Source organism: Scyliorhinus canicula, chromosome 8 (genome assembly GCF_902713615.1).
Source record: "Scyliorhinus canicula chromosome 8, sScyCan1.1, whole genome shotgun sequence".
Lineage (NCBI taxonomy): Eukaryota > Metazoa > Chordata > Chondrichthyes > Carcharhiniformes > Scyliorhinidae > Scyliorhinus > Scyliorhinus canicula.
This window is the reverse complement of record NC_052153.1, coordinates 114,903,198-114,918,628: the sequence shown is the minus strand read 5'-3', so window position 1 is coordinate 114,918,628 and position 15,431 is coordinate 114,903,198. Positions and strand designations below refer to the sequence as shown.

At 49.9% G+C, this 15,431-nt stretch overlaps 1 protein-coding gene across 3 annotated transcripts in view; it reads right to left on the bottom strand.

The window, feature by feature from the left end:
- Window positions 1-15,431, bottom strand: part of epb41l4a (erythrocyte membrane protein band 4.1 like 4A) — a 253,139-nt gene that overhangs the window by 14,720 nt on the left and 222,988 nt on the right. For all 3 annotated transcript variants that reach the window (XM_038805106.1, XM_038805105.1, XM_038805107.1), the window contains exons 21-22: window positions 8,364-8,432; window positions 1,330-1,440 (exon numbers count right to left, since the gene is read on the bottom strand). In XM_038805106.1, coding sequence (XP_038661034.1) covers window positions 1,330-1,440; window positions 8,364-8,432 — 180 coding nt within the window. The remainder of the gene's footprint in view (window positions 1-1,329; window positions 1,441-8,363; window positions 8,433-15,431) is intronic.

The window sequence follows — 15,431 nt, the reverse complement described above, 5'->3', positions numbered from 1 at the left end:
TGGTTAGATCTTGGGAATGCATATTAGAGTGAGATTAGCTGTCTCACTCTAATATTCAGATTTGCCAGTAAGTGATCTCACCCACAATGGGCGGGATTCACAATGCGACATCTTACGATATCGCGTTAGATCTTGCAAGACGTGGTGAGCGGGTAATTCCCGGAAGTGGGATCTCCTGGCATCTACCAGCCCCAACGCGCTGCTTTTCGGGCGCAACGCAACAGGTAGATCTCGCCCTACATTACTCAGTGTCTGGCAATTTCTCAGGGTCTGGCAACTTCTCAACATCTCAAATAGGTCTATTTGCTCAAAGAGGGGCATTGGTGTGAGTACTTTTCTTTTCAGACTGTGATTAAAACAGGATACTCACAGTTGTTGGGCCAGAGGGAGTGCCATGCTAATTTTATCTTTGTCGCCTGATGAACTTTTACAGACTTCATTAGAAATACAAAAGGTATTTATTAATAAGAATAACTGTCCACCAGTACAGCAGCCATGCGGCTGCCATTGTCCCTTGCATGTCTTCTGCCTAAGAGAGGACTTCACCTCCTGAGGTGATCACCCACTCTGAGTCCTAATTGGTCCGCCAAGCCCTTCCATTGCTCTGTCACCCTTAAAGCGACAATCACCACAAATCATCACAGTTTTGTCGGAAAAAATCCAACTTGAACAATCAATATATACATTGGGTCAATTCAATGGGTCTGTGTACAGCAACAGTGTGCATGAGAAATCTCCAATGATCCCTTTGGATAAAATTCAAATTCACAATCAAATATACTGCTCCCAGGTGACATCTAACGAACAAAGAACAAAGAAAAGTACAGCACAGGAACAGGCCCTTCGACCTTCCAAACCTGTGCCGATCATGATGCCCTAACTAAAAACAAAACCTTCTTCCCTTACTCGGTCCGTTTCCCTCTATTTCCTCCCTATTCATGTACTCAGATGCCTCTTAAATGTTCTACCATCTCCTCTGGCAGCACGTTCCAGGCAGCCACCACTCTCTGTGTGAAAAACTTACCCTGCACATCTCCCTTAAAATTTCCCCCTCTCATCTTGAACCTGTGCCCCCTTGTAATTGGCACTTCACCCTTGGAAAAATCCTCTGACTATCCACCCTGTCTATGCCTCCCATAACCATGTGTGGTTCAATTCCTAGAACATTATAAATCTTCTAATACCGAATACTCTAAAGTGAGATTGTTTTTAAAACCATTTTTAGATCGATCTGAACAAAATGAATCATTTCCAGCAGTTGATCCTTCCCGCAAATCACTACGGCCATTTTTGCCAATTGTTGCATTTGTAGATTCCAGAAATACATACTTTACTTCTGAAAGAACAGATCGTTCACCATCGGAACATTGCGAGCGCCGATACTGCCGAAAGCTTCGAGGAGAATGTGAATGCCTGATGCGTATGGGGTTACCTTGAGTCCTGGTGACACAAAATTTTAAAATCACTGAGAAACAGAAAAATCCACACCAAATGTTAAAGAAATATACTATGCCGGAGGAAACTGTGACTTATTTTTATGTTACATTTCATGCAATTGATCATCATAAATAAACTTTCATTAAACAACATTAACGCAACTACCTCTCACCCTAATGTTCTATTTTTTTCTGACTCCTGCAGGTATAGGCCATGGAGGCAGCTCTCCAATGCATCATCTAAGCGGTTACAAGTGTAAGCAAGTTATTCAAACGTGAAGGTACCATAACAAAATAGATCAAGGGCTAGATTCTCCACCCTGCCGCGGCACAATTCTGTTTCACCCCGCCGGTGGCATGCTACGTTATGCCGGCTAGTCAATGGGGTTTCCCATTGTGGGGCAGCCCCACGCTGTTTGGAAACTCCCGGGTTGCCGGCAAAATGGAGCATCCCGACAACTCTAGCCCAGTAGGTAGCACTCTGTCTTTAGGAAATCCTCCCAACTTTTCAAGAAGCCAGAAGCAAAAGGTGAGCAGCATCAGCAGGAAGGCTGAACCACAATTCAACCACCAGGCACTCAAGACCTTGATCAGAGAAGTGTGGGCGCAAAGACATGACCTCTACCCAAGGGATGGCTCCAAGAAGCACCACAACCTCATGGGCGGAATTCTCCGACCCCCCCCCCCAAAGTCAGGTCGGTGAATCGCGCCACGCCGCCCCTATGCCGGATGCGATTCTCCACAGAACGGAGAATCAGCGCCACTGGGACTGGCGTGGACGGAGCAGCGCCGGTCGGGGTATGCGGCAACTCTCCGGCCCGGGCCGGCACAGCGATTCTCCGGCCCGGGTGGGCCGAGCGGCCGTCGACAAAATGCCGAGTCCCGCCGGCGCTGTTCTAACATCCTCTGAGCCGACGGGACCTCGGCGTTGAAGGGTTCGAGGGCAGTCTGTGGGGGGGGGGGGGGGGGGGGGGGGGGTCCGACCCCGGGGTGGGGGCCTCCGTAGTAGCCTGGCCCACCAATCGGCGGGCCGGCCTCTCTGTTCCCTGGCCTCCTTTCCTCCGCAACGGCTCCTGTGTCCCTATGTCATTTGACGTTGGGGCCGGCGCGGGGAAGATGGCCACTACGCATGCACTAATTGGCGCCGGCCCAACTGCGCATGCGCAGACCCCGCGGCGCCGGGTTCAGGCCGGGATTGGCAGCTGGAGCGGCATGGCCCGGCGTCGGCACTTAGCCACCCGATGGGAGAATCCTGCCCCATGTCTCTGGTCTGGGAGGCTGTCATCCAGGGGTCAACATGGCTGGCAACTGCACTCAAAGAACCAAACAGTGCATCAAGCAGATGAATTAGCTCATCCACTCCAGCAGGGTAAGTCCTCTCCAGTATCAAACTTTCATCATGGCATCGTGTTATTAAACAGCTACTCTCTTCACGGATCTCACACGTCCGTTAATAGGGGACGCATGTCAACACTCAATCTCTCACAGACACTTTCACATCACCAACATTTAAGGAAGGTGCTGAGTGCTGGCCTTGGAATGGATCCAGAGGAGGTTCACAAAAATGATCTCTGGAATGAAGAACTTGTCATATGAGGAACGGTTGAGGACTCTGGGTCTGTACTCGTTGGAGTTTAGAAGGTTGAGGGTGGATCTCTTTGTAGCTTACAAAATGCTTAGAGGCCCTCCACACAGTTGAGCAGCACTCCAAGCTTCCAGAGCACATTCAAGATGAGGAGGCTCCTGAAGAACTGTCACAGCATTCACCAGCATCCTCCTCTAGCGCAGAGACGCACACTCGGTGGAGCATATCTCTAGATTAAACTTGGGGTCACTTTCTGGCGAACGCCTCACTGACAAGCCCCTGCAGCAGTTGGAGGAACGAACAACCCAGGTCTCCGACGCTTGGAGGGCTGCTGGAGGCCAGGAAGCTGCTCAGTCCTAGTCAGATGATGAGCCTCTAGAAGCAGCTGTCAGCTCAATGGTGGAGATACAATGACATGTAGTCACTCAGAAAACAAGAGTGAATGATGGCAGACTCCATCCATGTTCTGTCTGATGTTGTGGTTCCAACATGCGATTGCCTCAAGGTTGTCCTGGGAAGATTGGACATGGAGACCTTGGTCAAGTAGGTCTTGCCAGATTTGTGCTTGGCCTTGCATTCCATGACCACACACCTTGGTGGGCACCATTAGGATGTAGGCCTCACTTCAGGTGCACCAACTCCTGCAGGAGTCAGGCCAGGGCCTATGGGCAGGATGAACATCTTCCATAGGCCTCCTCTCAGGACAGCAGCTGCTCAGAGTCCCCTCTGCCTGTGGCTCCAGCCACTCCAGCAGTGCAGGCTGCCAAGGGCACGTCTGCCCCTGAGCAGAGGTCCCATATCAGACTACGGCATCAGGATGTAGCAGTTAGCAGCTGCCTCTACCTCTGCTGTGGGTGTCAGGACTGTACCCAGGTGTAGTGGTTGGGTTAGGAAAGTTTAAAAATGTTGATGTCCTCTGGTTCATGTGTGCTATCACTGTAAATAAATTGCACTTCTGTGAAATCATTTGATGGGTATGTGAATTTTCTTGTCAATTGAAGGGGTTTTGAATTTGTCCGTTGGAATTCTCTTTTCTTGAGGTTTAGCCATCCTCTCACTCAGTGATGGTGTTGCACTGTGACATCAACATTCATGTGATGTGAGCGTCAGTTGAACTAGTCTTGGTACCTTTTCTGTATTTTCAGAGAGATGTGTTTAAACCTTTATTGGAAGTGTATGATGGAACCGTTTCTAACCTTTCTTTCTCAAGGGGCACCAATGAGTGAGTGAAACCCAACAGCACTGATATTCTCGTGGCATTTGGGTCTCCTCAGTGTGAGTGCCCAAACACAATACATGCACATTTGGATGAGGTCCCTAGTGTCATGGGAGTGTCCCTTTAAGAAATGTTTTTCTCTTATCACATGGCTTCAGTGATGTCATTGTGTGGTTGGAGCTGGTCTGTGGCTTTGGGTTTTTACTTTCCTTTTTGAGTTGGTTTTACTTTCGCTTTGAGTATGAACTGGTTTGGACAGCACAGGTTAAAAAAAGAAGTGTCTCTATCTGCATTTTAAAAGCGGTTTCCAGACTGCTTGATAACTTGAAAATAAATAATTGTTTTCTGGAAGAAAGTCAAACCTGCTGTTTTGGAAAGGACACAAGAGCATCCAAACCAGGTCTTGAGTCCTGTGTGCTGGGCCACACCTTTGAAAAGGGTTTTCTGGTTTATGGGATCTTGTTATCAAATTGGAGCAGCTTAAGGAGGAATTTATTAAGGGTTATATATAGAGTACTGTAGCTGTGTGGGGTATTTATGTTGGTAATTTGATAAAAATGTTTACTGTGTGTGTTTATAAAAATGTTAACTAAATTTGTCAAATAAACTTTGTTTTTGATTAAAAGTGCTTGAGGCCTCTGTTGAATAACATCTGAAAGGCAGGCCCTTGTGCTCATCTAACCAAAGTAAATAAACAGTTGGACGTCAGGTGAACTCAGTGCTGTGATCAGTGTTGTAACTTTCCTTAGCATGACTGCGAGGGTAATACACCTTATCCCTAAGCAGCCAACCCTACTACCCCCTCGAAAGTCTCTGGCACCTGCGAGTGGCTTCGGATGTAGGAGTCATGGCAACTCCCGGGATACAGTGCACAAATCTGCAGTATGTGCTTCTGATGATCACACACTAGTTGTACTTTCATGCAATGGTAATTTATAAACATTAGAGGCTACAGCCATGGAGCCCATATAGCCACATGGGTGGTCTATTGCACCCTGCACTTTAAAAACAAGTATTCATTTTCCAGCATTTGTTGCTGATTCCTAATTGCTCTTGAACTAAGTTTCAGAGTCAACCCCATTGCCGTGGGTCTGGAGTCACATGTAGGCCAGATCAGATAAGGATGGCAGATTTCCTTCCCTAAAGGACATTAATGAACCAGTTGGGTTTTTATGTCAATCAGTCACCATTAGGCTTTTAATTCCAGAATTTTTAAAGTTAAATTGAAATTTCAGCATCTTCCATGGTGCACTAGGGATTTGAAGCCCAGGGCATTATACTGGGTCTCTGGATTACTAGTCCAGTGACACTATCACTACACCACCACCTTCTCTTTGAAAGCATGAGATGGCTGCAAAGCTGGTGATTCTTTCAGCCTGGCTTTCTTCATCCAGAGAAAACTGGACATAATGATAGGCCCGATGAAGGGCATTGCAGATCTCCTTCATGGATTGATGTGTTGTGGACTGAGAGATGCTGCATAGCTACCCTGTTGATGCACAAGAAGATCCAGAGGTAATGAAATTGAGCACTGCGGTCACCTTCAAAGCCACTGGCTGGGGGAAGCCTTCAACACCACATGGCATCAGGTCTTCATGGAGAATGTGGCATATGTGATGTACGATCTCTCAGAACAAGCACAGGTGTGTCTAGGGCTGCCTCTCACTCATTTGTAAGTAGAATACTCTTCAACTAAAAACCCTTGGTCTGGCAAGTCACATCCACTGTCTGGGGATCTCCTCCTCACCCTCATGTTCATGCTTTGGCTCCCCTTGGCCATGCCCCCAGGCAATGTGTTCTGCTGGAGATGTACTCGATGATGCCTTTCCCTCCTTCACCTCCTTCATTGCATTAGGATTCTGAGAAATGCAGCATTGAGCCCTGGATTCATTCATTTTCCTGCCTTCTCTTTGAAATGAAATATCGACGACAACAATGATTGAAGGATGCAGAAACCTATGGGAAATGATGGAATCCACAGCTTTGGCTGCCTTACTTGCATTGTGCCTATTGCAGCCTTGCCCCTGAGAAGCTCGTACTCACATTGAGATCAGGATGCCATTCCGGAATATAACAGATGGAACCCTCTGTGGGGTGATAATGTTCTGTATATTAGAAACTGCCTTTCAGTTGCTCATGGTAAATCAGTGGAAGCCATTTGGCCAGTGATGCATTTACGGTGCATACATGACTGGCCTTAATTGATGGAATTAATTTCCAATCACCTCCCTTCACGATTGAGTGATTTTGAAATGATCAGTTGCAAACTGACAGCATTAACTCTGAAGTAGTCCAGGAGCTGTCAATCAAAGTTTGATGTCAATAAATATTGCCCTTAGACCACTTCAGAGTACTTTAACCGTGAAGGAAAGCTAATGAAACAATGCTGACAGCTGGGGTGGGTGGAAACTGTTCATATTGATTCAATCGCCCAGTAAAAACAAAATCAAAGAGAAATGAATAATGGCTTGCAGATCAAAGGTCTGAGGGGGTTTAAACTCAGCTGACTCATTTTCTCCATTTCCAGGAATTGGCAGGTGCTACTTCTTGGCCAGGATTCTCCAACCCCGTGCCAGGTCGCAGAATTCCCGGGGGGAGGCGTGCATCCCACCCCACCGCCCTAACGTCGGCTGCCCTATTCTCCGGCGCCGTTTTTTGGGGGCCGACAGGATGCCCACCATGCTGGTTGGGGACCGTTGACAGCGGCCCCTCCGGCGATTCTCCGGGCCCCCATGGGCCGAGTAGCTGTCAAGTTTTGCCCAGTCCCGCCGGCGTGAATTACTCACCTCACACACGGCGGGACCTGGCAGGTAAGTGTGCAGGGGCCATCCAGGGCGGGGGAGGGGGTCCGACCCCGGGAGCCCCCCACGGTGGCCTGGCCCGCGATTGGGGCCTACTGATCTGCGGGCAGGCTGGTTCCATGAGGGCCTTCATTCCTCTGCACCGGGCCCCTATAGGGCTCTGCCATATTGCCCAGGGGCCAGCGCGGAGAAGGGAGCCCCCTCGCATGCATGGAAATACGCTGGCCGTTCTGCGCATGCGCGAGATCACGCCGGCCATTCCACTCATGCGCGGACTCACGCCGGCCCTTCGGCACCGGCTGGAGCGACGCCACCCACCCCAGCATCAACCTAGCCCCTGAGAAAGTGGAGAATTCCTCACTCTCGGGGGCCTTGACGCCAAGTGGTTGGCGCCGGTTTTCATGCTGGCGTAGGGACATAGCCCCATTACTGCAGAATCCCACCCCTAGTATCTGAGTAGGTGTATTACCCAGGTGAGTGTTAAAACACTGATTTTTTAAAATCACTGCCTCTATCTGAACTGTTCTCTAGCTTCCAGACAGGGATCTTTTCTGGGGGAGCTTCCGTTCAGGGGTCTCGCTTCAAGGGGGTTTCCTGACAGCAGTCTCATTATTGGGGGGCTTCCAGACAGGGGTTTCTCTGAAATTCATTAAAAGTTCACTCAATTAATAAGGAAAGTCAGAAACCGAAAAGGAAATTCAATTTACTGTAGATCATTGTTCCAGTACACCATCTCAACCATCCAATGCATCCTGATGGATCATAAATAACCCGCAATGTTTTTGACTCTTAATACCCTGCTTGGCAGACCAGTCCAAATATTTCTAAAGTTTGTGGACTGAAAACATAGCTTTCACCAATTGCAAGTTCAGAAGCAATGCCATTTGACAAGTACTGCATTTCCATTATAAAGAAATCTTTGGACTAAATGTAATATGTTAATTTTAATATTTAAACACCCTTGCATGTTTACCTTAATAAATGTATGGCCATTGTATTTTGGTATTCTGTAGGAACCAGTATACTACATTTTCCACCATTGTTTTCAATACTCCCTTTGAGAACTTTTTATCTAATACTCATTGCAAGTGACTTTGGAAAAGTTCTGTTGTCAATAATTATAACTGAACAAAGAATATACATTTTTTCAACAAAATGCAACACTACAATCCTACTTTAAGCCATCTTGAAATGCATCTCTCATGCCCATGTTTGTGTAGTTTAGATTAAAATATTGTAGTTTTTGTCCATTAGTTGATATAATGTATGATACACTATAAGACACAGCAACTAAATAGCAAGGTGTATAAACTGAACAAACTCACTCTACTTTGGTGTATGGTATCTCTTTCAGCTCTTCTTCTGTTAAGCCACTTGGATCCACCAGTTCCCGTCTAAAAAACACATTCAAGGGAAAATGTAAGCTATTCCAATGGCAAGATACATGTAAACTTCATTATAACAAGAGTCACATTCTTAACAAGACAGCTCAATTTCTTTTCACCATATCCCTCAATAGTCCTTTCTGGAGATAGCAGGTGTCGCAAACTTATCTGTGTCTCCTCTGAAAGTGATCACCAATTGATAAAAGGTCGGAGGGCCTACAAACTGACCATTAGGATACAAATACTCACTTTCTTCGAGTGCACATTCCACTGGCCATAAAAACTACATTTATAGCAGTATTTCAACGCAAAGCATAAAAGGCCCGCTGAGATGTCCCCAAAACTGACAGGAAACTGGGAGGGGTTGTCTGAAAGTGGGGACTCTGCAGAAGGAGACACAAAGCAAGAAACTAGGGCCTTCTCTTTTGCGGAGTCATGGAGACTTTGGGCTGGATTCTCCATTATTGGGACTATGTCCCCCATGCCGGGATCAAAACGGTGGAGTTTCACACCAGAAAAACTCACATGAAAGGACCACTAAAGCCCAGCTCTGCAGGGGGCCAGCAGGGACCCGGAGGAAATCTTGCAGCTTTTGCTGCAGAAACGGGCCTCCGCACTTCTGGGTTGAAGGCCGCGCATGCGCAAGGCGGCAGCCTCCTGCGGCCGCACCGTGCTCCATGATAGACTTGGACCGCAAAGCTGGATTCAAAAAACAAACCTCCTGATTGGCCCCACGTCCGACCCTCAACACCCGCTCAAACATTTCCCGGCCGCCTATAAGGCCCCTCCTACCCTGACTTGGAAATATATTGCCACTCCTTCACTGTTGCTGGGTCAAAATCCTGGAACTGCCACCCTAACGGCACTGTGGGTGCACTGACACCACATGGACTGCAGTGGATCAAGAGAGCAGCTCACCACCACCTTCTGTAAAGTAACTAGGGATGGACAACAAATGCTGGTGTAACTGTAAAAATGAATTTTTAAAAAAGGATGATAGTTACAGACTTTAAAGAAGGTGGTCTTAGCAATGGCTTGGATATGTGTTTGGAAGCTCATGTTGGGGTCAAAAAATGACACCAAAGCTTAGGGCCTCTCTGGTTCAGCGTCAGGCAGTTGCAAGGAGGAGAGGTGGAGATAGTGCAAGCAGAAGTCTAAGATGATGTTGAAGAGGTTTTTTTCTCTGTGGCACTCCACAGCACCTTTGCATAGCTCAATATTGCAGCGTACCTGCACAAAGCCTGGTCCAGTTTCACATCAGTGCTTTCATAGTAAACGTAGATGCCCTTCAAGCAGATACTATGGGTGGGATTCTCCATTCAACAGCAACGCAATCCCGAATCCTGATCGGGCGGAGAATCGGGCGTTAGCCAAAAATCGAGATCGGCTCCGAGGGCCCAACCTAACGTCATGCTCCGGTGCCTCGATGGTGGGCTGGATGCATTCCAGGCCCCGCACCTGCGTGAGCATGCAAATTGTACAGTAACAGTGGTTAGCATATGATTAATGCGCCTGACCTGGTGGTCTCTGGCCTCGCGTGATTCTCCACCTTCGCCAAGCGGAAGTTACGCTGGCGCGGTTCACTTGTGATATTTAAAACGGGAACCGGGAGACGTGGCTGCTGAGGGTGAGAGAGGAGATAAGTCATGTTTCCAAGGTAGCAAACCTGGGCTACCAGCTGTGCCACTGACTGTGGCGGTGGGAGGACATCTTCCAGGGCTAGGGAGAGTAGCGGGGGTTTGACCAGGAGATGGATCGTGGGCCTGAGGCGTCCTGTAAATGTGCAGAGCAAATCCCCAGACCCCAGCCGACCCATCAACGGACGTGCTTGGCCCAGCTCAGCCAGTGGCCCACCATGTGTTGGCACCCCTTAATGCACCCATCCGAAGTGCTGGGGGGGGGGATGCGCTCCCTGAATTACAGGTGCAGAAACTGGATTTTGGTGTACTGCTGGGTGAGGTTGCTATCTGCCTGGTCGCTGCAGCTCTGGCGGATGCACTGAGGCTGCCTGAGCAGGAGCTGCTCGGGGAGGACGCTGCAGAACAGGAGCCTCCCCCCAGAGGAGTAGTGGCCAGATAATGGATAACCGATTGCCCAACAGGCCGAGGAGGAGTTTGGAAGGTGGCTCCACATCAGGATTCGTGTATACTGGCAGTGCCTGTCGTACGAGCACCTGATTTACTGGCCGTGCCTCCGCCAACTGCAGCTGAGCAGCGAGAGTGTGCGACATTGTGATGGCTCATGGCACATCTGGAACAGCAGGAGTATGGGGGAAGGACACCATCTCCCGGTGGCTATGAAGGTGATGGTCACCCTGAAAGTTGTCAACACGGGGTCCTTCCAGTGCCGAGTGGGAACCGGTCTGGGATCTCCCAGACCTCTGTGCACAGGTGCATCCATGCCATAATGGTGCCCTGTATGCCTGGGTAGCACAATACATCAGCTTCTGTATGGACCAAGCCCACCAGGTTGCTCGGGAAGCGGGATTCGCTGCAATCACTGGCACGCCCAAGTCCAGGGGCTGATCGCTGGGACGCATGTCCCCCTATGGACACCGGTGCATGAGGGTGTGCCCTTCATGAATAGGAAGGGATTCAACTCCCTCAATAAGCAGACCACCAGGTGTGCATTGTGCACTTTTGCACCCTCTATCCAGGCAGCGTGCACGATGCCTTTGTCTTGGTACACTCTTCAGTGCCCAACACCTTCGAGATGCTCCCTCGGGTGAGGGCTTGGCTTCTGGGCAACAGCGGTTATCCGCTGCGGTCGTGCTTAATGACGCCTATCTGGAGGATCAGACCGACACGGGGAAACGTTATAATGATGTCCATGCAGCGACCAGGGGCATTGTCGAGCATTGCATTGGCGTGCTGAAGCCGTGGTCGGGTGCCTGGATTTCTCCGGAAGGGCCCGGCATGCTGGAGGAGATGGGGGGGGGGGGGGGGGGAAACGGCAACTCTCGTCTGATGAGAAGAATATGGAGGAGAGCTAGGATGGGCAGGATATGGGGTCTGGGCAGGCACAGGAAGCTGCACAACCTGTGCACCAGGGCCACTGCGCACGGGACAACCTGTTAACCTGATTGCCTCCAGGTTCGCCAACTACAGGACCTTGACACCAGCAGCCCATGCAACCTGTCTCACCCTTACATACAACACCCCCTGCACCCCATTCCCCCCCCCCCCCCCCCCCACCCTGAGGCAGTTCGGAACAATGGTGAACAGGTGCACATTTGTGACGTTGTTATGTACAATAACTGTGCCCTAGTCCCTTACACTATCCTATGTTCTGCATCCGTGTCAATTTAACTGGTGTCTAACTTTATAACTTTACGTATCCTAATGCTCCTTCTAGATGTCCTCCAAGTGGTACATCAGAAGTGGAGGTGGCCTGCTGTGTATCCCATCCTGAGAACTGGGTCCCCTTTGGCAGGTATCTTCTGGAGCGACCACACCCAGGTAGCCCCGGCAGTCTTCCGGGTGGCGTGCTGCCACGCATTTCTAATCATGCTCATCGGATGCGCCAGGGACAGGTGGGGGGGGGGGGAGTCAGAGGTGCTGCGGGGTTCTGGCGCTCCCCCTGTGGATGTCACCGGCACAGATCCCATCAGCTCCCCCTCGCTGGGGGTGCCCAATGGTTTCCGGGCTACTCCTTGGGATGGGCGTCAGGCTGGAGTGAGCTCTGCCGACACCTGGCACTGCCAATCCTGGGGGCCTGCTCTTATTTCAACCTGTGGCCATGAAGCACAGGAACCATGCCATGTCCCTCTTAGAATGGGCCACGTCTCTCTGGACTGGGCCACAGCCCTCTAGGACTGGGCCACGTCACTCAGGGAGCATGCCAGATACCTCTGTGACGGGCACAGGTCAGCCAGCGCCAGACCAATGCCCGCAGCCATGCCCATTTTGACTGGATCACACTCTGGAACACCACAGCAATGTCAATGTGGCTCTGGTGTATGGCTGCCTGTGACATGGCCGCCCTGTCCTATGCCTCAGTCACTGCCTGCACAGTGTGCTCCAGGCCTTGGACATCCTGACCCATGACCAATACCTTCGCACACAAGGCCTCCACCGCGAACGCCAGCATTTCGGAGTTGGCTGGGTGGCACGCATGGACAGTTGCTGACATCCCATCATGTAGATCCGGCTCTGCGTCTGCATCTCTAACATTGATGGGACCGCTATTTCCAGAAGCCCGAGACCTGTCTGGACGGCAGCTAGTCCCTGGAGGTGGGCTGCCGTCCGACCGTCCGCCCCCTTGGGGGTTCCTACCTCCACCTGCTGTACCGCTGCACGTGTGCGGTGTGCACCAGATAGTACCACAGGAGCCTCCACTAAAATGCCCAATTGAGATGAGTGTCTCTGGGATGGTGGAGGGTGCCGATGACAGTAGCGACGAAACGTCGGTGTCATCCCTGGACATATGCGCCAGGGTGTTGCAAGGTTGCGACTGGAGCTGGGGGACACCGGCTGGTTCCGCATCGTCTGGCTGTCACCCTGCAAGACACAATACAAGACACATGGTGAGTTTGCATGTAGGCGTGGTGTGGGTGGGGGCAAGGTTGTGAGAGGTGGGGACTCGTGTGTCATTGGACATTGAGGGCTCACTTGGTCGTCTCATGCTGACCAGGTCCAACACCCTCCAAGGCGGTGAGGAGCCACAGGTCTGGTGGATCTCCTCCGGTCTTTTCTCTTTCCCTGCGGTTGTGGGCCGCCTTCTCCTTGGGGGGGGACAGATAATGTGAGACTCGGATACGGTCAGCACAGGGGGTCCACAGCTAGTGGCCTGTGTGCAGGGCACCTGACCATGGCAGGCAGTACAGGTGTTGGCATGTGGTGCAGTGTTGGGTGCGGGAGGGCCGACGGTGGGTGGGGTGCGGTGGGATGGTGTTGGGGTGAGGGGTGTGGAGTAGGGGTGTGTGGGACGGAGTGGTGCCAGGGCAATGAAGTGATGACTCACCCAGGCCGCCCTGAGGAGGTTGTGCAGCTTTTCCCGGCACTGCTGCCCAGTCCTCACAGTGGGGCTCCCGGCACTGCTGCCCAGTCCTCACAGTGGGGCTCCCGGCACTGCTGCCCAGTCCTCACAGTGGGGCCCACAGCACTCGGCCTCTGCCACCTGAGCCCAGGCCCTGTTGACATCGGTCTCCTTCCCACCCCGGGGAACAAGGTTCCCCCCTTTCCTCCATAGCATCCAGCAGTATCTCCAGCTCTGCAAACACGAATCTCGGGGCCGCCCTCTGGGGTGGCATCTTCTTGGCTAGAATGAGACTGTGTGTGGAGTGGAGTGCTTATATACAGCTCCAGCTTGTCAGGCACTCCAGTGCCAATCCTAACCACAGCAAATCCGATGCCTGTGTCAGTTGGAATTGCACTAGTTCCACCTGGTGTGAGTGCTGGTCATTAGCATGTCCTGAATTGCACCGGGACCATGGAACACCTGCCATTCAGTCCCAGCATCAGCACTTACTCTCTCAAATGAGAACCCAGCTGTAAATCTTACTTTATCCCCATATCTTCACTGAGAAGAAATCCCCCACAATAATTCCCAGTTTGGATTGCCAGTGTCTGCAGAATTCATTGATGGCAATATACTAATTAAGAATATACAACAGCGATAGAACCAAAGTCTCCTGATGCAGCCTCTCTTGGGAAGATGAGCTTCCACCAACACATCTGCATGTGAGGTATATTACCTTCCATTGCAAATGCAAGGTGCTGACTGTCCATCTCATGGGCAGCCTGACCTACCAAGCTGACCTCTACAGTGCCTCCTCAGCACACATTAGCAAACACTTCCTCAGCGTATTGCATGAATTTGTATAAACAGGAAATGTCCCCAGAAAATAAGGACCTGGAAATTCCTGGTCAGATAACACTGTAAAATGCCATTATCTGGAAGGAAGGTGGAAGGTATTCAGGGCTGAACCCAATTCCACAAATACTCTGCCCTCTTCTATACAGCTTCCAACACCAATTCCCCTCCCCCCACCCCAACCCCTCATGCTGACATTAAAGAAGGTTGGACTCACAAAATCAAATATACACCAGAAATCCCACCAGTTCAACATTATTCATCATTACATCAAGTGATGCCAGAATAATAGAATTGGACCAATGTTACCGGTTTTCGAATGAGATTTAGGGTGGGGTCAGTTTTAAACTCTTTAATAATAACTTCTAACATTTTCCAATGGTAAGTGTTAGGCTTACTGGCCTACACATACAATCACAACCAATGAGGCATCATGTGGTGAAAGGGCATTGGGTCTGGTGCCTGGAATAGTTTGTTGGTGCCCTGCAATTCCTTTCAGATAGAGGAAGATGAAGCTGAAGAAAGAGGAGCCCCTAATGCACGACAAGATAGCTTCTTGCTGGCGCCATCCTTTGGCTCCTCTGTGCCATCTCCGGCCCCTGTGATGCAGTGGCAGGCTTTGACACAAATTCTCCCCCTAAAGGCCAAGCAGCAGCCTCACTGGTGGCTGCCATGGGTATCTGAAACTCCATTCCTGGCCTCCATGAGCTTTAATTGGAGAGGAGACCTGTTTCCATCCTATGAAGGGGTCAGCCCCAAGAAAATCTGGAACTCAGTCCGTTTCTCACCGATGCCGGATTTCTGACACAAAACAGACCTAGCTCCTGTTTCCCGCTTCCCATGGGAAAATTCAGCCCAAAGAGTCAAGATCACATGTAGTCTACAGAGGAAACAGGATTGAAAGGCATGCAGAGAGACTCTTTGGATTAGAGTACATTGAAATAATGTAGGACCCATTATACAATTTGTCTTGATTTTTATGTTTCTATTATAAATTCATCTGTTCATAATTGCAATAAAAAATGCTTATCTTTAAGAGTAACAACATTATTATACCATTCTGACACCTTCCATAGAAACAGAGTGGAATTACAGTGTTAACAGTTTTACATAGAAGATTTCAATACAAATTTAATAGAAGAATTTACAAAGAAAGGACAAAATGTATGATCTGTCTATGGCAAGTATGAGAAA